Consider the following 22,656-nt stretch of genomic DNA (forward strand, 5'->3'; position numbering starts at 1 on the left):
CAGAGTACGGAGCGCGCCTCGTGGTACGCTGTGCAGTAAGAGCAGGCTATAGGGTGATGTGTTTCCCATGATCTCTATTTGTGAAAACAGACATGACTCTTTATGTGTTCTGTGCGTGGAGACACACGGACGTGACATGCCAGCTCCAAGTCACCTGACTGCAGACTCTGGGTGTGGGATCAGTGGAGGTTTCACTGGACTGTGTTTTCCATGCTGCTTCCTGTTCTCCGAGACAAACTGGTTGCCATGGAGATGGTGCTGCTGTCAAGATGCTGATTGGTCGGCATGCTGGATGTGGGGATGCTTCCTCGGATTCCCCAGTGGGCAGCCCTTGCCAGCACTGCAGAGCGTGGCAGCATGGCCGGGGCTGGGGCTGACGTGTGGGCCCGCACCTTTGCCCAGCTGATGGCCGAAACGAAGCCCCAGGACAACTGGGCTCTGCTCCCCCAGGACAGTCTGGCTGCAGGGTGCCTGGACAGTGGTGGTCTCCAGTACCAGCTGAAGGGTCTCTCCAGCTGCGGCCAAGGCCTGGTCATGGGAGAGGGAGGGGCTGAAGGTGCTTCCTCTCCAGCCCTCAGGTGGTCCTGGAGGGCCAGGCTGGGCTGGCTGGGAGCAGAGGGCTGTCAGCCAACTGGAGCACCTGTCTGTCCAGTCTCATCCCCCAGGTGGGTGGGTGGTTCCAGGCGCTGAGCACTGTGGAGCACAGCCCCCGCCTGGCGGTGCTGGCCACGTGACTGCCGAAGCCAGGGCCCTGGTGGGGTGACCTGGCAGTGCCCACGGAGGATTGGTTTCACTCCCTCCGGCTCTGCTGGCCAGCGCAATCCTCGGACACGGCTCATCTCTGTGAGCTCTGCCACGGCTTCACTACCGTCAGTGCTGAAGGGTGGGCGCTGAATTCACAGGTGCCGTGGGCTCTGAATTCGCAGGTGCTGTGGGCGCCGAATTCGCAGGTGCCGTGGCTCTGAATTCGCAGGTGCCGTGGGTGCTGAGTTCGCAGGTGCTGTGGCTCTGAATTCGAAGGTGCCGTGGGCGCCGAATTTGCAGGTGCCGTGGGTGCTGTGTGGCCAGAGCTGCCGACGGGCCTGACAGGCGGTGGCCCCACCTCAGGTGGAGGCTGAGGGGTGTGAGGAGCAGGCCACGTGGCCTCAGAGATGGGGCGGCGCTCTCCCCAGCCTGGGCTGCATGTGGGGGGCCTGGGTGGGGGCCCTGAGGTGGCCGTGGGTCACTAGTGAGCCTCACATCCATCGTCACGACAATAGCCACAGGCTGCCCCCCAGGGAGGCCTCCCCGGCTGTGCAGGGGGCCAGCTGGGAGGGCGCATGGAAACTCCGGGGCCTTGCAAAAGCTCGGCCCATCAGGCCTCCAGGGTGCTGGCCTGTCGGTCGCTCTGTGGGGACACCAGGGACAGAGGGGAATTGTTCTGCCCTCTGACCCGATGCCACAGCTCCACAGTGCCTGGAGTCCCTGAGGCCAGGTGTGCGGGGGACCCCAGCTTGTTCAGGTGCCAGGAAAGAAATAACCTCAGTGGGGTCTGTGCAGCGCCTGAGTGCAGCATGCTCCGAGCAGTTGGAGAGGCGCAGGTGCACAGCTTCAGGTGGGGGACAGAGCTGGGGCACAGGCAGCGAGGGGGCCTGCACCACAGCAAGCAGCCACCAGCGCCAGGCGACTTTGACGTGCTTGTCAATCACGTTTAAATAAAGTTAGAGGCTTGGTTCCTTGGACACGATCCCTGTCCATGGGCTCTGTGCCCACCACGGCTGGAGGCTGCCCACTGGGCTGTGCAGATGTAGAACATCCTGTAATCTGGAAAGTTCCACCAGACGGTGCTGAAGCAAGGTCTTGCTAAGCTCGTAGCTGTGCGTGTGCCCAGCAATGGTCGCCCCTCTGGTGACACATGCTGACAGGCCACCCCTGTCCCCAGCGCTCTCCCCAGATCTCCCCACCCGCGGTGCACGCAGCGTGTCCTGGGCAGCACTCCTCGGCTGTTTCCACTTCAGCTGACAGGTAGTGGCGGTGTCACCTTGTGCTCATTCGGGACGGGGACCCGCCAGGCCTCATCTTGCAGAACCCCACGGGCTGAGCCCTCGCAGACGCTTGCCCTCCTCGTCCGGAGCGTTGTGCATAGGGCTGCCTCTGACACTCGTCAAGCCCCGAGTGACAAAACAGCAGGAAAGCCACAGAAAGCAGCAAGCAGCTCATACCTTGCAGAGGTCAGACTGGAGTGAGTTTTGGTGCCAAAGTGGTGGGATGGTGTTTGCTTTTCATCTCACAGATCATGGGGTTGCAGGCAAGAGGTGTGGACCTGCTCTCTGTCTTCGTGTGCATGAAGGGCTTGGGGGGGGGGTTGGATCGTGTGCATAGGCAGGAGGAGGCTGCGGTGGCCTCAGCCCTGGCCGGCTGGCTGGTGGCTGAGGTTTGAGGTTTGGGGTTTGAGTGTGGGCTGTGGGTGGGTAAGAGGGCCTAGGTGTCTGCCCCTCACCGGTGTCTCTCTCCCCTGCAGGCTCCAGTGCAGCCGCTGCCTGTGGGCCTGGTCCTCCGCCCACGTGCACGTCCTCTTCCACCTGTGGTGGGACAGGGACAGCCGCCGGGGGCTGGTGAAGATGCGCGTCTGGGGCCAGCGGTGCCGGCTGTGTCCCCCCCCCCCCCCCCGTGGATTGCCATGTGAGCCCTCTCAACGTCCACATCTTCCTCAGCAGGCTGGTCCTGCACATCCTGCAGAAATGCTACGGGGACAGGCTCAGCCCAGACCAGTGTCCCCAGATGTGCTTTGGGGACCGCTGTGAGGCCTGCCACCTGAGGGTCTGCTTCCTCCAGAAGGTCCCAGACCCTGCCTGGGGGCCGGTGGCCGGGAGCCCTGTCGCTGCCGAGCGCAGCCATGCCGGGAACGACGGTCGCGTCCCCGTTGCTGCCCTGGGCGGCAGCAGCTCCATCTCTAGGGGCACACCACCGTCCGCCCCCAGCAGTGGCCCCCCGGCCAGGTGCGCCAGGGGCCTGGTCACCATCTCTCTCTGTGTGTGCGAGTTCATCGAGAGCCCCTCTCTGAGAGCAAGGGCTGCAGCTTTGTCTCTGTGCCCTTCTCCCTTGTGGACATGGGCATGGACCAGGGGCCAGTCGCCCACGGTGGTGCCTCCCCTGGGGGCAGCTCCCTCCCTGCAGCTGGCAGCGAGGGCCAAGCGTCCTCTGCAAGGGCTCCATCTGTCTGTCCGGGAGCTCCACAGCTGCCCCTGAGGGCAAAGGCATCGCGGTGGGCGTCAGAGACCCCATCTTCCAGGGCAGAGGCCTCCTCCGCAAAGTCCAGAGGACCTTCGAGCTCGGAGACTTCCTCTTCAGAGCCGGTGGCACCTCCTCCCGCCCTGTCGTTGTGGCCAGAGGCCGGGCCTCGTCTCCTGCAGCCACGGCCTCGGGGGCCTGCGGACAGCCCCACAGCCCCGCTGACAGGGCCCCACGTCTCGGCCTCGGGCCCGATGGGGAGGGCTCCCCCACCTTCCCCCTGTCCTTTGCCAGGGCCATGGGGGACAAGGACGCCTTCACCTGCTGGGCGGAGGGTGGAGGGCAGGAGGGGGCCCCACGGCCAGGGAGGAGCACTCGGTCACATTCCCCTTCGCCCTCACCGAGGACGCAGACGCCTTCGCTGGTGTTGCCCAAGGCAACCGGAAGGAGGGTGGCCACCAGGGCCTCGCCACTGCCGGTCACGACCTCAGTCCAGCGACCAATGCCGGTGGCCTCACTTCTGAGGGTGAGGGCTCCCTGGCCTCCTCCTCCCTTCCTGGTGGCGTCAAAGGCAGAGACTCTTTCACTGACATCACCGAAGGCAGAGAGAAGGAAGACGGCAGCCAGGGCCCTGCGGGCCACGAGTCCTGCCCGCCGGCCAGCGCCCACAGCCCCGTCTGCGTCAGCGAGGGCTCCATCACCATCCCCTTCTCAGTCCTGGACATGATTCTCAAGGGCCCCGGCCACACCGCCCACGGCCCCCAAGACAATGGCTTGGTCACCTACAGCGATTGCAGGAAGAGGCGGCTGAGGTCCAGGCTCGCTCGGCAAGCCCAGCCGTGGCCGCCGCAGAGAGGCAGACCTCTGCCCTGGCCGCGCCTGCCGAAGGCCACCGGCCGAGCCCTACAAGGACGTGTGGATCTGGGTTTCCACGACCGTCTGCATCTTCTGGCTGCTGTGCACGTGCAGACTGAACCCTGGCATCTCCCCCGGGCAAGTGTGACGCCTCCGGCTGGGGTCTGCCCTCCGCCTCCCCAGCAGGTGCCGATGCGCAAAGCCACCCTGAGAGCCCCCAGCCTGCCAGCAAGCCCCAGCCCCAGCCCCCTCCTCCCCCTCTTGCCTTATGGTGGTTTCGTGGGTGTTTGTTGTGAGTGTTCTTGGAGCTGCACACGTGTGTTCCGAGAGCTTTTCTGTGTATGTGTTTAACCCCAATAAAACACAACAGAACCAAGTGCCTAGCTCTCCCTCTAAGAGGTCTGAAGCCACCACCTGAGGTGGGAGGCGCGAGGGCTCCTCCCTGTCTCTGGCGCATCTTCCCCTCAGTCCCTGCAGGGCCAGCACTTCTTCCCCCCAAGAGAGCTTCCCCTCGGGGAGTTCTGAATTCCTGGTCACATGCATGTCCTGTGACAGGACAGGACGCTCTGCTGTCAGGTGCCAGTTGACACCCTTTCTGTGAGGGCCCATGGGGTTATCCGGGACAGGCCACCTGCCCGCTCTGGGAATGATTAGCTTCCCCGGCTGAGATGTGGCTGGTAAGCCTTTCCCGCTCCCTCCAGCCTTCCAGGAGGGAGCCACAGGAGGGCCCAGAGACATCTGGGTTTCAGAAATGCCACCCAGTGCAGGGGACACATTTTTTTATTTTTTGAGACAGAGTCTTGCTTTGTTGCCCAGGCTAGAATGAGTGCTGTGGCATCAGCCTAGCTCACAGCAACCTCAAACTCCTGGGCTTAAGCAATCCTCCTGCCTCAGCCTCCCGAGTAGCTGGGACTACAGGCATGCACCACCATGCCTGGCTAATTTTTTCTCTCTATATATATATTAGTTGGCCAATTAATTTCTTTCTATTTATAGTAGAGACAGGGGGGGGGGTGTCTCACTCCTGCTCAGGCTGGTTTCGAACTCCTGACCTCGAGCCTCCTGTCTCAGCCTCCCAGAGTGCTAGGATTACAGGCGTGAGCCACCGCCACCGGCCCAGGGCCCTTTGTTGAGAGAACATTCCACCTGTTGGGCTCACCTGGACTGCACAGGTGTATGTGCTGAGCCATAGTGGGGAGGAGTGATCCTGAAGCTCAGATGCGGCACCAGCCCAACGTGACACACCCTGCTTACAGGGCACTGAGGGAGACACCAGGTTGCATCCCATGGAGGGTGGGCTGGGCATGTACTGGGCAGATGGGCTGGAGACAGTCCCCAGGAAGGAGCCCGAGTCCCCGCCCTCTCATCAGCCACTGTGGGGTGGCAGGAGCCAGCCTTATCCTGGGGTAGGTTTTGGGAATCTGCCCTGAGCCACAGCCCTAGCGGGTGGGGGCTTGGACCTGCTCTGCGCCACCTCAGGCAGACAGCAGCTCACCCATCTGCACCTGGCCAGGCACGGGGTCGGGGGTGGGGAGGGAGCTGGCCGTGTGCTGGGCCTGGAAGGAGCACTGATGCCTGGCAGGGGCCCCGACACCACATCCTCTCCAGTCCAGGCCTGCCAGGCCCACAGGGCCACCTGCAGCCTTAAGGAAGAGGGAAACGCCCCCGCCCCCCCACCTCCAGCGCCGCCTGCACTTTCCCGGGTGGGCCCGGCTCTGGGACCCCCGACCCCGCGCAGCTTGGGGGACCCTCTGCCCTCGGGCCCCGGCGGGCCAGCCTTGGCAGGAGCTCCCAAGACCCGAACCCCTTCCAGGGCCGTGGGGCCCACCCTGCGGGGGTACGGCCGCCCGAGGCCCACCTCCAGCCCCCGCCTCCACCTGCCCGCCCACCCCCACCTGCTCCTCCACACTCCAGACCCCGCCTCCCCCGTGCCCCTTCCCCGCCCCTCTCCGTCCTCTCCCCATCCCGGCCCTCCCGCCCCCGCCCGCGGTCCGGCTGCGCCCCCGTGTGGCCGCGGGGGGACTAGCGGAGCCTCGGCGTGGAGGGTGGGGAGAGGGAGGGGTCGGGAGAGGGAGGGGTGGGGAGAGGACGAGAGGGGCGGGGGCGGGAGGATCGGGATGGGGAGAGGACGAGAGGGGCGGGGGCGGGAGGATCGGGATGGGGAGAGGACGAGAGGGGCGGGGGCGGGAGGATCGGGATGGGGAGAGGACGGAGAGGGGCGGGGGCGGGAGGACCGAGATGGGGAGAGGACGAGAGGGGCGGGGGCGGGAGGATCGGGATGGGGAGAGGACGGAGAGGGGCGGGGGCGGGAGGATCGGGATGGGGAGAGGACGAGAGGGGCGGGGGCGGGAGGATCGGGATGGGGAGAGGACGGAGAGGGGCGGGGGCGGGAGGATCGGGATGGGGAGAGGACGAGAGGGGCGGGGGCGGGAGGACCGGGATGGGGAGAGGACGAGAGGGGCGGGGGCGGGAGGATCGGGATGGGGAGAGGACGGAGAGGGGCGGGGGCGGGAGGACCGGGATGGGGAGAGGACGAGAGGGGCGGGGGCGGGAGGATCGGGATGGGGAGAGGACGAGAGGGGCGGGGGCGGGAGGATCGGGATGGGGAGAGGACGGAGAGGGGCGGGGGCGGGAGGATCGGGATGGGGAGAGGTCGGAGAGGGGTGGGGGCGGGAGGATCGGGATGGGGAGAGGACGGAGAGGGGCGGGGGCGGGAGGATCGGGATGGGGAGAGGACGAGAGGGGCGGGGGCGGGAGGACCGGGATGGGGAGAGGACGAGAGGGGCGGGGGCGGGAGGATCGGGATGGGGAGAGGACGGAGAGGGGCGGGGGCGGGAGGACCGGGATGGGGAGAGGACGGAGAGGGGCGGGGGCGGGAGGACCGGGATGGGGAGAGGACGAGAGGGGCGGGGGCGGGAGGACCGAGATGGGGAGAGGACGGAGAGGGGCGGGGGCCGGAGGACGAGGATGAGGAGAGGACGGAGAGGGGCGGGGGCGGGAGGACCAGGATGGCGAGAGGACGGAGAGGGGCGGGGGCGGGAGGACCAGGATGGGGAGAGGACGGAGAGGGGCGGGGGCGGGAGGACCGAGATGGGGAGAGGACGGAGAGGGGCGGGGGCCGGAGGACGAGGATGAGGAGAGGACGGAGAGGGGCGGGGGCGGGAGGATCGGGATGGGGAGAGGACGAGAGGGGCGGGGGCGGGAGGACCGGGATGGGGAGAGGACGGAGAGGGGCGGGGGCGGGAGGACCGGGATGGGGAGAGGACGAGAGGGGCGGGGGCGGGAGGACCGAGATGGGGAGAGGACGGAGAGGGGCGGGGGCCGGAGGACGAGGATGAGGAGAGGACGGAGAGGGGCGGGGGCGGGAGGACCAGGATGGCGAGAGGACGGAGAGGGGTGGGGGCGGGAGGACGAGGATGAGGAGAGGACGGAGAGGGGCGGGGGCGGGAGGACCGGGATGGGGAGAGGACGGAGAGGGGCGGGGGCGGGAGGACCAGGATGGGGAGAGGACGAGAGGGGCGGGGGCGGGAGGACCGAGATGGGGAGAGGACGAAAGGGGCAGGGGCCGGAGGACCGAGATGGGGAGAGGACGGAGAGGGGCGGGGGCGGGAGGACGAGGATGAGGAGAGGACGGAGAGGGGCGGGGCGGGAGGACTGGGATGGGGAGAGGACGGAGAGGGGCGGGGGCGGGAGGACGAGGATGGGGAGAGGACGGAGAGGGGCGGGGCGGGAGGATCGGGATGGGGAGAGGACGGAGAGGGGCGGGGGCCGGAGGACGAGGATGAGGAGAGGACGGAGAGGGGCGGGGGCGGGAGGACCGAGATGGGGAGAGGACGGAGAGGGGCGGGGGCCGGAGGACGAGGATGAGGAGAGGACGGAGAGGGGCGGGGGCGGGAGGATCGGGATGGGGAGAGGACGAGAGGGGCGGGGGCGGGAGGACCGGGATGGGGAGAGGACGGAGAGGGGCGGGGGCGGGAGGACCGGGATGGGGAGAGGACGAGAGGGGCGGGGGCGGGAGGACCGAGATGGGGAGAGGACGGAGAGGGGCGGGGGCCGGAGGACGAGGATGAGGAGAGGACGGAGAGGGGCGGGGGCGGGAGGACCAGGATGGCGAGAGGACGGAGAGGGGTGGGGGCGGGAGGACGAGGATGAGGAGAGGACGGAGAGGGGCGGGGGCGGGAGGACCGGGATGGGGAGAGGACGGAGAGGGGCGGGGGCGGGAGGACCAGGATGGGGAGAGGACGAGAGGGGCGGGGGCGGGAGGACCGAGATGGGGAGAGGACGAAAGGGGCAGGGGCCGGAGGACCGAGATGGGGAGAGGACGGAGAGGGGCGGGGGCGGGAGGACGAGGATGAGGAGAGGACGGAGAGGGGCGGGGCGGGAGGACTGGGATGGGGAGAGGACGGAGAGGGGCGGGGGCGGGAGGACGAGGATGGGGAGAGGACGGAGAGGGGCGGGGCGGGAGGACTGGGATGGGGAGAGGACGGAGAGGGGCGGGAAAGGGGCACCCCGTGGTCCCAGGCAGGCCACGGCTGCTCCCCCCATTGGCGGCTTGGTTAAAGCCTGAAACACCTCACACACTCCCGCGATCAGCATTGCTGACGGTAGTTTTTTTTGTTTTTGTTTTTGTGAGACAGAGTCTCACTCTGTCTCTCCGGCTAGAGTGCCGTGGCATCAGCCCAGCTCACAGCAGCCTCAAATTCCTGGGCCAAGCGATCCTCCTGCCTCAACCTCCCAGAGTGCTAGGATTACAGGCATGCGCCACCTCGAGGGTAAATGAGTAGCTGAATGTCACTGGCGGAAACCTCATGCAGCGCCTGCTTGTGGTCCTCTGGGACAGCGCTAACATGCACTGGTTATTCTGGTCGTCCTTATGGGGATACTGAGGCACAGAAACCAGTGAAAAAGTCAAAGCAGGCCTGGTACTCAAACCCTGGACAGCACAAACCTGAGCTGGACCTGAGCCCTCACCCCAGCCCACACCCCACCCCTCTCCCCAGCCCTGATCCCAGCCCTCCCCTGAGCCCCTTGTCTGGCCTGAATGGCAGGTTAGACCAACCTAAATGTGAGGCAGCAATAGCCTCTATTGACTAACTGATAGAGACTTTGAATGTCAAAGTCTCAGATAAGAGTAAAGGCAGACACAGTTTTAAATGCAGTTACTATTAATTTAGCCAACGTCCAGGGGACTCAAAGTGGTGAGCAAGTTCCTCATTTTAGGTAAATATCCTAGTGACGGGGGCTTAGCCTGCTCAGGGTCAGCCAAGTCCACCCAGAGCTTGAGACGGAGCCAGGCTTTGGGTTCCTTGGACGGGTCTGGTGAGAGCTTTGATCACAGCTTCCTCACTGTGCTGTGGACAGAGCCTGTGCCACTCTAAATGCTGATGTGTGTGCCCCATGCAGGGCTGGAGTCAGGGCCAGACGGCACTCCTGTACCCTGGGGATGGGATCCGTGCTGGCCCTGTGCTCGTTCTGGTGGAGAGCAGGCACTGGCTTGGGACAGTGGCCTCCCCTGGGAGCATGCAGCCCACCCCAGTTGGTAGGGGCTGCTCTATCTGCAGAGTTCGGTGAGGGGGCAGAGGCCAAATAAGTCCTTGGTGGGAGCAGGGTGGGCAGAGCTTTGGCCTTGATCCCTGCCACAGGCTGGCTGGCGGTCCTTTGCCTAAGAGAACCGAGGATCACACCCACTGGGCCAGAGGCCTGGCTGCAGCGGAGGTGCAGGAGTTTCCTTCCCTGGGCTCTTTGGGGCCTGGAGACTTTGCACCTCTGTGCAGGAGACCAAGAAGGGCTGGGATTCTGGGTGCCCCCAGACTGCTTCCTTGGTTTTTGAGGAGTGTCTCCACTTGTTATGGCAACTGTCCCGGTTTGCCTGGGACTTTTGGTGCTGAACTGGGGGCTTTCCCCTATTCCCCCAAGTTCTGCAACACAATTGGAAGCACCTATTCACCGGCTACGCTTGATTACAGATGAAACTTTGCTGACAATTTTAGTACCTATTTGCCATTCCTGTGTGCAATGAGCACCCAGGACCCCAGGAAACAGGGCGTGAATGCCCTGCAGGTCAGAGCAGAGAACCTATTCTAGACACCCAGAGATGATTCAGAGAGCCTGTGCCTAAGGTCCTGCCTCAGGACCAGGTGCAGTCAGGGAGTGCAGCGAGGGTTTGGGATGTGTGGTTGGCACAGGACTTCCGCCCACAGGGTGGGGCAAATGCAGCCTTTACAGCAGGCCTAGGGTTGCTGGGATCACTTAGGAAGAAAGGGTCTCCCATCCAAGTACTAACCAGGCCTGACCCTGCTTAGCTTCCGAGATCAGACAAGATTGGGCGTGTTCAGGGTGGTGTGGCTGTAGACAAGGAAGCAAAGGTGGTGTAGAGAGTGAGGGCACCATGGAGCCCATATCTGAGAGCAAAAGGGTGTCATCCCTCTTCTGCCCGAGGTGGCCTTGGTGGGGGCAAGCGGAAAGTGGCTTTTCACACCCAGTTCTAACCCAAGCTGGTTTCCAGACCCAGAGCCCACCCAGGGAAGGGGGACCAGGGTCGCACAGAAGCTCCTGCAAGGACAGTGTGAGGTGAGTGGCAGACCCCTGCTCACCTGTGGACACCCCTGGGCCCTGGCAAGTCTCTCTGCAGGAGGAGAGCGGTGGGAGGGGTGCTGCTTTGCTGTTGGAGGCTCCTCTCATGGGTAGTTTTAAAGATAGCAAATGGACCAGAACACGGGCACCCACATCGCCTCCCCATGCTTGAAGGATCTGCCACCCCTTCTCAAGGCCCTGGCATCCTCCTGGTGGGGGTGACACGTTCTTAATAACGTTTGGGGCATTGACAGCCTGCTCTCTGGTCCGCCAAGTAAAAGGAGTTTGGAAATAAGATGCCTTCCCCTGAATGACTGACCCTGTCATCCTGGACGCTTATGGCGGACTGTGTCCTGCAGTCCCAGGAGTCCCCACCCTTTGCTCTGTGACAGTGGAAGGATGACTTGCCTGTTGACCTCTGGCATCGTGTCTGCTCCTTTCCTTTGCAGCCTCGGTGACACAGGCATGAAGGTCAGGGCATGGCAGGACCCTCCCCAGAGCCCTCCTGGGTGCTGATGCCTCAGCCCCGGTGGGTGGAGGCCACCCTGGGCCAGCTCCACTGCAGCTCCTCCCCCTCCTGGGGCACGGGGGGCGCGCCCCACACCATGACGGGGCCGGGCAGACAGGGAGAGAGGGCTGGACGGAGCACTCGGCCCTGCCCTGCCCGGGCTCCAGGGGACCAGGCCGGACACAGGAGGCACAGGTGGGTCTTTCTGGCTGGAGGCTGAGGCGGGACCGGCTGTGGTGCAGAGTCCTGGGGCATTGGGTGGTGCCAGCAGCCCAGTCCTACGTGGTTCCAGACCCGTCCTCAGTAGGCCGTTCCTCAGCTGAGGCGATCCCATTTCTCCAGACCGGGATGTGGCAGGAAGCAGGTGCCACTTCCTGGTTTCCCTCCTCTGCCGGCCTGGGGGTCTCAGCCTCTGACACGGCCGGTGGGAGGAGGGCTCCCTCCGGGACCTGGAACACCCATGCTGGAGGCTGCAAGCCATCCTGGGCTCCCCCCAGGCTGGGGGCCACTGGCCACATCAGCCTGGCTGACCCTCTCCCCACACTGCCCTGGATCTGACCTTCCCTCCTCCCCCACCCACCGGGAATTCCCCACGGCCCACAGGGTCCCACGGGAGCCTCTTTATTTCTGCTAATTTCTATTTAGTGTTTGCAGGGGAGCTTGGTCCATGTAAGACACAATCATAGCCTGCCATGGAGACGTTGTTTTTGTTTTCCTCCACGGAGCTGCACTGGAAAGGCTGCTCAGTAAGTATGCAGAAGTCACTCTGCATGAGACACGGGCTCCTCCAGGAGCGCCTCGGCCCCCGCCTGCCACCGCCTGGTGCCCGAGGTCTCACAGCTTCAGTTTGCACTTCCTTAGAGACTGCCGAGTTGAACATCTATTCATGAGCTTATCGGGCATTTGTATGTCTTCTCTACTATAAAGCTGCAGCAACCAAGACGGTGTGGTATGGCATTAGGGTAGGTGAACCACTAAGGGTAGGTGAACTTTCAAACGTTGAAAGGTCAGAAATGGACTGAAACTGACTTTTCAACAAAGGTGCCAAGATCACATAGAAAAAGAATAGTTTTTTCAATGAATGGTGTTGAAATAACTGGATATCCTTTAACTTTCATGTGAAATACAAAAATTAATTCAAAATGGATCACAGACCTAAATGTAAGGGGTACAGCCATGAAATTCTAGAAGAAAATTTTCTAGGAGAAAATCTTCGTGACCTTGGATTAGGCAAAGATGTCTCAGGACACAAAAAAAGCATGAGCCATAGAAGAAATAATTAGTAAATTGGAAGTTATCAAAATTAAAAACTTTTGCTTATGGGTAGATACCACTAAGAAAATGAAAAGACAAGCCACAGATTAGGGGAAAATATTTGCCCACATATCTCCGACAAAGGAGACTTATATCCAGAATATACAAAGAACTCTTATATAGTTAACATGACTATTACCCTAATTTTTTGAAAAAAGGACAAAAGAATTAAACAGGCACGTTTCAAAAGAATATATATAATTTGCCATTAAACACATGAGATGATACTAAACATCTTGGTCATTAGGGAATTATAAATTAGATAAAGAGAAAGATAGGAAAAGAATTATATAAGATCAAAGGAAGGAAGTTTTATTTTTGTTTGTTTTAGGATGGAACTGACTTAAAAACTAAAATCTGCATCATCTTCAATCTATCACCTTTTCTGGTTTGTTTTTTCTAACTGTATACACATATATTTCTTTCAGTATTTTGTTAGAACCTTCATATCAGTATTTTGTTTGTTTGTTTGTTTTTTGAGACAGAGTCTCACTCTGTTGCCCAGGCTAGAGTGAGTGCCGTGATGTCAGCCTGGCTCACAGCAACCTCAAACTCCTGGGCTCAAGCGATCCTGCTGCCTCAGCCTCCCCAGTAGCTGGAACTACAGGCATGCACCACCACGCCTGGCTAATTTTTGCTATATATATTAGTTGGCCAATTAATTTCTTTCTATTTATAGTAGAGACTGGGTCTCGCTCTTGCTCAGGTTGGTTTCGAACTCCTGAACTCAAACGATCCACCTGCCTTGGCCTCCCAGAGTGCTAGGATTACAGGTGTGAGCCACCACGCCCGGCCACATCAGTATGTTTTAATGGAGAACTATTTTTCTTTCCTTCTTAAGTCCTATTCTTTTCATCTTCATTACCATTACATCATCACTATGATATCAGACTTGAAATTATGAAGTCATTTGTTTGTTCATTCTTCCAGCAAAAGAATTTGTCATCCTTACTAATTGACTGCATGTATCTAGGTAGAGATGTCAGGTAGGTGGTTGGAAATCATGAGGGAGGTTGTGGCTAGAGGTAGAGATTTAGCAATTGTCAAAGGATGGATGGTATTTAAAGTCACGTGTCCGGAGGGGATCAGTTAGGGAGATGTGGATAGAATGGAGCATCCAGTGAAGAGGGTTTCAGAGGGACAAGTCAAGACGCTGTAGGAAGGGCAGAGACACACTCTGTGTACCACTGCGGATAGGTCATGTCAGAGGAACGCTGAGAAGTGACTATTGGAGTGACTAGCTCCAAGGTCACTGCTGACCTTGACAAGTGTATCTTTAGTGGAGTAATGGGAATGATGACCTGACTAAAGTAAGTATAAAAGAAAATGGAAGGAGAGGAAGTAGAGGCAGAAAGGATAGACAGCTGTTTTTTGGAGACCTTATGCTCTTACAGGGAGTGTTAGATGGTAACTGGAAGACAATGTGAAGTTTTTTGTTTTATTTTGAGAAGGGAGTTTTTTTTGTTTTTGAGACAGAGTCTCGCTTTGTTGCCCAGGCTAGAGTGAGTGCCGTGGTGTCAGCCTAGCTCACAGCAACCTCAAACTCCTGGGGTCAAGTGATCCTCCTGCCTCCACCTCCTGAGTAACTGGGACTACAGGCATGTGCCACCATGCCCGGCTCATTTTTTCTATGTATATTAGTTGGCCAATTAATTTCTTTCTATTTATAGTAGAGACGGGGTCTCGCTCTTGCTCAGGCTGGTTTAGAACTCCTGACCTTGAGCTACACTCCTGCCTCGGCCTCCCAGAGTGCTAGGATGACAGGCGTGAGCCACCGCGCCCGGCTGAGAAGGGAGTTTTTATAGCAAATTTGTAAGCTAACGAAGATTATCTAGGGAAGCAGGGAAAATGGACATTGTAGAGGAGAGAAGGGAGGAGCAGTTCAGTCGCAAATGAAGAGGCATGGCCTTTGGCAGGAACACAGGCAGTTCATCTGTAGTAACAGGAAGGAAGGCAGTGTTGTGGGTATAGATTTAAGTCAGTCTCAGAATAATTCTTGAGCTCTCACTATGTGTAAGGCACCATTCTTATGAAAACAAACTTTAAAAAATGTGTATCTAAATAAAAAAGTTTCGGTAGAGATACAGATGGTTTAACCCAGTGTCTTTTTTTTGTGTACTACTATTAGCATTTACTGTTTACTAATATGCTATCTATCATACTGTTTAGTGCTGAGTTATATCACACTGTGAATTGTTCCATTCATATGTCCCTTATCTCCCAATTAGATGATAAGTTCTTCATAGGTAGTTACTTTCATTTACAGCTGAAGTGCTCCTGAGCCGTACCGAGCCGCTGCTGGGTGACCCTCAGAAGCGATGCGTGCTGCGGGCGGGCTGTGCCCTCTGTGTGAGGAGCTCCTCACGCGGACTCACCCAGGGAAGACTTGCAAGAGGCGCAGAGGGAGTGGTGTCCTTTTATCGGCACATTCTTCATTGTATTTCTTCTTACCCTTCAAATACTTCACGTTTTCTATGCATATAATTAAAAGTTTTCAAATTAAGTTATGGTATGGTAGCATACTTAAAAAATATGTATTTTTGTGTATTAAATTTGTGTTAAAGTGATAATGACTAAATCTTAGGTGGATATACTTTATTTTTGAAGTTTCGTGTATGGTCCTTTGAAATTCTTAATTTTTACTCTGATTCTGTGTTTCTCCTTACTATATTTACTTGCATCTCTTTTTCCATCCTAGTAGAGGACAAAGTGACATTAGAATCCAATAAATTAAGTTTCAGTTTTTAATTCTTTTCTCATGCTAGTTTCTATAACCATTGTGTAGTAGTGAGCTATTTCAAACTGTGTCATTCGTTATGATATTGTTTCCACTGCTAAATCTTACTGCTAGCTAGCTCTTTCACTTCTTTATGGTAAAGGAGGTCAGGTATATTCTGTGCAAGGTAGGTAGAAGTTCTTAAGTCTCAAGACTATTGAGACTTAGCTTTTGTCATCTATAGAATAATCATTTATAGATTTTATTTTAATATGTCATCTGTGTTTTTAAAATATGTTAAGTATCATCATTGCATATACTTATTAGTTATCTGTAATAGTGCAACAACATTACTACAAATTTAGTGGCCTAAAACAGCACACATTTATTATCTCACCATTTCTGTGTGTCAGGAATAGATGTTAGCTGAGCTGGGTGCTCTGCTTACGGGTCTCACAAAGCTCCAGTCAGTGTGTTGGTTGGGGCTCTCGTCTCATCTGAGACATGACTGGGGATGGTTCTGCTTCCAGACTCAAATGGGTGTTGGCAGAGTTCAGTTCCTCGTAGACTGCTAGACTAAGGGCTTCTGTTTTTATCTTGCTGACAGTCAGCCTGAGGCTGTTTTCAGCTTCTCGCCCTGCGGCCCTCTGTATGGCAGCCCACAACATTGTAGCTTGCCTCTTCAGAGCCAATAAGGGATAGAGTCTCCTCCAAGACAGGCATCATGGTTTTATGTAATGTAATCATGCACACATAATCATTCTGCTTCTTGGTTAGAAGCAAGTTGCAGGTCTTATCCACACTCAGTGGAGGGATCGTATGAGAGCATGAACACCAGGAGATGGGGATCTTTGGGGGCTACCCTAAAGTCCATCTGCCACAACTTATTTGCTGCATTTTCACATGGAATGCATGTTTGTCTTATTCCGTAATTTCTGCTACTTATTAAATGTAGTGATAATTTTGAGTTTTTTGTTTTTCTAACCAGATTCTATTGGCTGTGGCATCCCCCAAATGCTTGAACTATTTAAAAATGGACATGAAATTAAGGTAGATGAAGAAAGGGAGAACTTTCTGGAGACCAGGATAGCAACAGTAAGTTATGATCGGAGTTATCAAATAACCCTCTTTTTTCTTTTTTGTTCAAGCAATTCATTAGTAATTTATAATATTATAATATGCCAGTCATTTGAACTTGTTCTTGGTGCTAGCATTAGGAGTGGCACTAAATATACACATAGATAATTTTTCAAAACTATTTTTTGTAGATATAGGGTCTTGCTATGTCACTCAGGTTAGTTTCAAACTTCTGGCCTTAAGAAATTCTCCTGCCTTGGCTCACCAAAGTGCTAGGATTATAGGTGTGAGCCACCATGCCCAGCCAATTTTTTTGTTCTGTAGATTGAACTCACAAATTTTAATGGTACTTGAGAATTCCTTACAGAGTTATGTGCTACCCACTGACATTTACTTGTACATTGCCTAATTTTCTATTTTGTGTATGTATTTTTTGTTCTCTAATATTTTTTGCTTATACTTTAGTGGAATTGAATAACTTGCTTTATTTTAATGAATTGTGTCTGATTATCTCTGTGTTTTGAAAATTATTTGCTTTTAGAACATGCAAAGCCATTTTTAGGACAATAATATAGATGTCTGACTTATAGGACTATGTTTTTAAATATATAGTCATTAGAAACATTAAAGTTATTTATACTAAAGGATCCCTAAAGTGCCTGTTTAATATATGTAATTTTTTCCTGTTCAGTAACTTTAAGAATAAGAGTAATATTGATAGCAAAATTTAAACAGTGTCTACCTAGTGTCAGGTGCTATTCTAAATGCTTTTCATATATTCTTTTAATCCTCAACCCTGTGAGAGGTAAAATCATCACCCTCATTTTATAGATGAAGGCATGGAAGCCCAGAGAAGTTAAATAGCTTTTCTGAGGTTGCACAGCTACTGCAAGGCAGAATAGATATTTGAACCTTGGCAGTTTCTTCAAGAGTCCAGGCTCTTTGCCCCTATATAATCTTGCTTATGGCCAGAATTATTTGAGTAGCAGTTATTCAATAATCAAATAATCCTCTTCGTCTTCCCATCTTACTTTTAAAAGGAATTCTTCGTCATAGCCAACAGCTAGTAGTCCAACTCATTGAGCTGTGTCCACTGTAGATCATAAAAAATGTAGAAAAAGTATGCAACTAGGTGTTTTTTGTTTTGGAGACAGGTTCTTGCTGTCTTGTCCAGGCTGGCCTTGAACTCCTCCTGGGCTTAAGCGATCCTCTTGCCTCAGCCTCCTGAGTAGCAGGGACTGCAGGTGCACAGCACCACACCTGGCTTCTCAGCTAGTTTTATGGTAGAAAAGCTTGCTTTTAGAAAGGGAGAAAAACAAGTTTAATCCAGTCAGAGATTGGAAACATCCACTTTGTAAAGAAAATATTTTTTTTTTTTTTTTTTTTTTTGAGACAGAGTCTCACTTGTTGCCCAGGCTAGAGTGAGTGCCATGGCGTCAGCCTAGCTCACAGCAACCTCAAACTCCTGGGCTCAAGCGATCCTCCTGCCTCAGCCTCCCGAGTAGCTGGGACTACAGGCATGCGCCACCATGCCCGGCTAATTTTTTTCTATATATATTAGTTGGCCAATTAATTTCTTTCTATTTATAGTAGAGACGAGGTCTCGCTCTTGCTCAGGCTGGTTTCGAACTCCTGACCTTGAGCAATCTGCCCGTCTCGGCCTCCCAGAGAGCTAGGATTACAGGCGTGAGCCACCACGCCCGGCCAACTTTGTAAAGAAAATTTTTGACAGCTTCATGTAGGTCTCCCAAATTGTTTTTGAAATTTTAGTAGTCTGGGAAGTTCAAATGACTATGAATAACCACTGTGCCCCACTAAGCTTTTTTCCCATAGGAAAATTAGAATTTGGGGGCTGTTTACCAAAAACAGCAATAACATTACTACAAAATAGTAACTGCAATTACCTTTTCTTGAGTGCTGCAGTGGTTTTAACGTGTCCCCTGAAAAGCACCTGTTGGAAACTTAACCCCCCGTGCAACAGTGTTGCGAGATGGGATCTAACCGGAGGTGTGGGTCATGAGGGCCCCACCCTCATGCATGGATTCATGCCCCTGCGAAGGCTTGAAGCTGCAGGGTCTCCTGCTCTCTTCCTCACCCTCTCTTGCCCTTCTTCTGCCTTCCGCCATGGGGTGATGCAGCATGAAGGTCATTGCCAGATGCTGGCCCTTGATCTCGGACTTCCCACCCAGTCTTTAGAACCGTAGGAAATAAATCTCTGTTCCTTATAAATTACGCAGTCTCAGGTATTCTGTTATAGCAGCACAAAACAAAGTACCTACTACTATCTTAAGCTTTACATGCATCTACTCATTTCATCCTCACAGCGATTAAGTGAGGGCCGTGGTACTTCCGTTTTACGGATAAGGAAAGTGAAACTTGTGTGAGGTCCCATAAGTGACAAATTAAAATTCAAACCTAGATCAATCTGATTTTGAAGCCCTTAGGCTCTCTTAACTATTAAGCTATTTTACCTCCTTTTCCTATGATCTGAGACAAACTATTTAACCGAAAAGTTTTAAAACTTTAAAATATTGAATGATTACACTTCAGTTTACTGATATCTCTAGTTAAGGTATTACGGCAGGGCTGATGTGAAGAAAGTAGAAATGGAAGAGTTAGAAGGAGAGAGGTAAGGAAAAAGTAGAGTAGGATGGAAAAGATACTTGTTTCCCATAGTTATCATCTTTTGAAAGCTTATTTAAAGATTCTAATTCACAAAATAGAAGCTCTGTCATTTTAAATATTTGTAGATTTTCTTCTGATTAATGGAGTAAGCATTCTCTTATTGAAAACTTTAAAAACCCTGATTAAATATTTTAAAAATCACTCATAATCCTGTCACTCAGGAATAACCAGCATTAATATTTTGGTACTTTGTTGTTTTCAATTGAAAGAGTGAAAAGTGTGTGTATACATGACATTATAAAGTATTTTTTCATATTATTTTAAATGCCATATAAAAAGCATTGTTTTAATGATTGAACAACATTCCATCCTGTTGATCTTCTAATGTATGGATCTTTCCCCAATGTTTGTGTATTTAACTTTTCAGGGTCCCCTCCCCCATTATTTACAGTGTTTTGGAGACAATCTTGAGGCATGGTTTATTTTCCTATTTCCAGAAATGACATTCATGGGTCAAAAGGTCTGATGTGGCTATAGGTGTTAGTATGTCTTAGGTACTTTATTGATCAGAAGAAGCCGGAATAAGGAAATATGATTGGAAAAGTTGGTCTGGGTAAGAACAGTCCAGGGTCTTATTAATTGGCCTATGAATAAATTATTCTCTACCCTTCCATTAGAGCATTTTTTCTATTGGCTGACTATAGAACTTTGTTGAATGTTTATGATGGCATGCTTCTGGAAAAATAGAACTGTATTATATTACTCTTAATGCAAATATCTTTTTTTAAAATTAGTGTATTTTCTTCTTAGAGAACAGTAAATTAAATTTTATGTAAAAAAGGGTAAAAACTTAAAATTTTTATAGTAAATAATAGTGATTCTCAAACTTTAGCTTGCATCTAAATCACCTGAGAGGCTTGCAAAACACAAATTGCTGGCCCCTCCCCAATCATCTGCGGTGGACCTTAAAAATTTGCATTTCTAACCAGCTAATGATGATGGTTCAGGGGCCACACTTTTAGAACCACTGATATCTACAAATGGTTCTTTTAACTCTGGCTGGATAAAAAAATAAAATCTTTGGCTTTGGTGCCAGCATCAGTTTATTTTAAAATTTCACAGGTGATTCTGATGCACTGGGATTGAGAATCATTGTATGCAATTAGCCAAATTTTAAAGGATATACAATTTGCAGTATAAATCAAGATTTTAAAGATTGAGAGGAAAAAAGATAATTCACTGAACTTAAGAGTCCAGACTACTTTCTAACTTTCTCCTCTATCCCTAGTGTAAAGAATTTAAATTCTGTATTATAACCCTGTGGGCAAACAATTCAGATTCTGGTCTCTTCTGTAAAAAGAGGACATCATAAGATGATGACCAATGTACTTTCTAGCCCAAATTTTATGATACACCTTTTAGCTGGTGGCATTTCATGCTAAGTTAGAATGATGTAATGTAATATTTATTATTAGCATTACTAATATAAACACAAAAATGAAACACACATTTAATGGCATTATTAAGGATTGTCTTGATAAAAACCAGATGCTTGGGGTAGAAAGTTGGGATTTACTAAATGGTAAAGATTTGGTTAGGATTAGGGCTAGGGTTAGGCTAAGTTTTAGGATTGGATTAGGGTTAGGGTTGTTAGGGTTAGAAAGAAAGAATAGCAAGAATAAAAGGATAACAAGTTAAAATGTCTAAATTATTAGCTTAAGTTATCAATAAAACTCAGGGACTTTCTGTCACACTGCTATAAAAATCTGGAAGAGATTTTGCAAGAACCGATGAAGAACTGAAACAGTTGTAAGCCAAACACAACGTTTAGTCCTCAAGCTTGCCAAATTTTATTAGTTTAATTTATAGGTTTATGTAGTCTCTTATGAGGAAGTTAGGATATTGATTAGGAAAGAGTGCTATCTAAACATTTGGAATGAGCTACAGTGGAGAATTTGGCTGACTAGACCACGTTAAATTCCCAACCTATGGAACCTACCTTGTCACTAAATAGTAATTTGGGCATTTTGCCTATGTATCCTCATTTACTATATATATATATATTTGCTAATTTTTAGTTTCCCAGTGCATACCTATAGACTAGTCTAGAAGTCAGATTGCAGCGATACCTTTGACAAGATGTCTAGATCCCTGTATAAATGACAATGTTTAAGCCTTGTAGACATCTTTTTGTAATTTCACTTCTATACTTCCAGAGTAAAAAGACCAACAGCAGACTCGAGTTGCTGGTTCCTCAGAAGGACACTTCTGAGTCACAACAGCAAGTCCAGTGATTGTCTCAAAGATGAAGCTAGGATTCTCTCACCTCCTAAGAGAAATCCATCAGACAAAACGAAAGGCAGTTTTACAGGGTGAACATTAAGTTGTCCTGATTATGTCTCACACACACATAGCCCTACACAAAGTGCTCAGAGGACTTGTACATTTAATAAGCACAACTCCCGAAAAAGCATTCACACGCTTTCGCGTTAGACTGCAGAATCCAGTAAGGTAAAGGCCCGCGGATTCAGCATGCCAACAGCTCAGCCAGACTATGTTAATTTAATGGTGCTGCTCTGCCCCCCTGTGGAAATGCTGAGAAGTGCATGAGAAGATGCTGCTCAGAACCCAGAATCAGCTAAGAAAAATACTGTGAGTCATAAAAACAAGAAAAGTACAAATAAAATCCAAAGGCTTCTCTTTTAATAAGAATCCATGCTAAATGTTTATACTTTCTGAGTATAGCATTACTTAATGCCAAAGTATAAAATATAAACGACTTAGAAGGAAAGTGACTTGCAAATGTCAACTGGTTTTTAATTTATCCACTTGTAAAGTTGAATTTAATGTTCCTGTATATATCCCTACAAAAAATACAAAATCGCTGCCACGGCGTGCGTAAGGCTGGGCAGGGCCGCAGCCCATGGGCGAGAAGCGCAGGACAGCCACGAATGCGCTAGGCGGGCGGAGCAGCCGAGTCCCTTTGTGAAAAGGGACGGCGCCCCGGCGCCCCTGCGTCATCGCGTATGCGCCACAAAGGCGGAACCACGGCGCATGCGCAGGAATGGCTGCCACAGCCAAAATGGCCACTGCCACAACGAAAAGGGTCACTGCCGCCAGGCATGGGTGAAAATCGCCACCACCGTGGAAAAAGGCCACCGCCACCACTGCAAGAATAGCCGCCTCTGCCTTGCATGCCTGAGAATGGCCACCGCCGTCGTGAGAATAGCTGTCACTGCAGCGCATGTGCAAAAATGGCCGCAGGCGCTGCCCGAGAATGTCGGACACCGCAAAAATGGTCACCACCGCTGCTGAAGTACCCACCACTGCAGCGAAAATAGCCACCACCACTGCGCAACTAGCGGCTGCCACTGTGAAAATGGCGACTGATGATGCGCAGGCGTGAAAATGGCCACCACCGCCACACATGCCAGAAAATGGCCACTACGTATGCGCCAAAAAGGCCGCTGGAGCGGTGAAAATGACCCTGCTGCTGCGCAAGCACCAAAACGGCCACCTGCAACAGGGAGCATGCGCAAACATAGCCGTCGCCATTGCGCATGCACTAGAATAGCCACCTCCACCATCAAGTATGTGCAAAATTGGCTGTGTCCATCACTGAGGGTGTGCACAAATGACCTCTGCCAATGTGCATGCCCCAGACTGGCCACCGCCAATGCCGCGCATCTGAATTTGGCCACCACCCCCAAAATGGCCGCCGCTGCCACTGCCTAGAAAAGGGCCATCGTGGTAGTGAAAATGGTGCCACATGTGGCGA

General features: G+C 53.1%; 1 protein-coding gene across 1 annotated transcript; it reads left to right on the top strand.

Annotated features, from left to right (window-relative positions):
• Positions 1-357: 357 nt before the first annotated feature.
• RTP5 (receptor transporter protein 5 (putative)) lies at positions 358-4,213 on the top strand. Its single transcript, XM_076005404.1, is given in 7 exon segments — positions 358-512; positions 2,498-2,645; positions 2,647-2,978; positions 3,059-3,162; positions 3,165-3,355; positions 3,505-4,029; positions 4,031-4,213. Coding segments are annotated over 7 exon segments (1,638 nt in total).
• The last annotated feature ends 18,443 nt before the right edge of the window (positions 4,214-22,656 follow it).

This window comes from Microcebus murinus, chromosome 8 (assembly GCF_040939455.1).
Source record: "Microcebus murinus isolate Inina chromosome 8, M.murinus_Inina_mat1.0, whole genome shotgun sequence".
NCBI classification, from domain to species: domain Eukaryota; kingdom Metazoa; phylum Chordata; class Mammalia; order Primates; family Cheirogaleidae; genus Microcebus; species Microcebus murinus.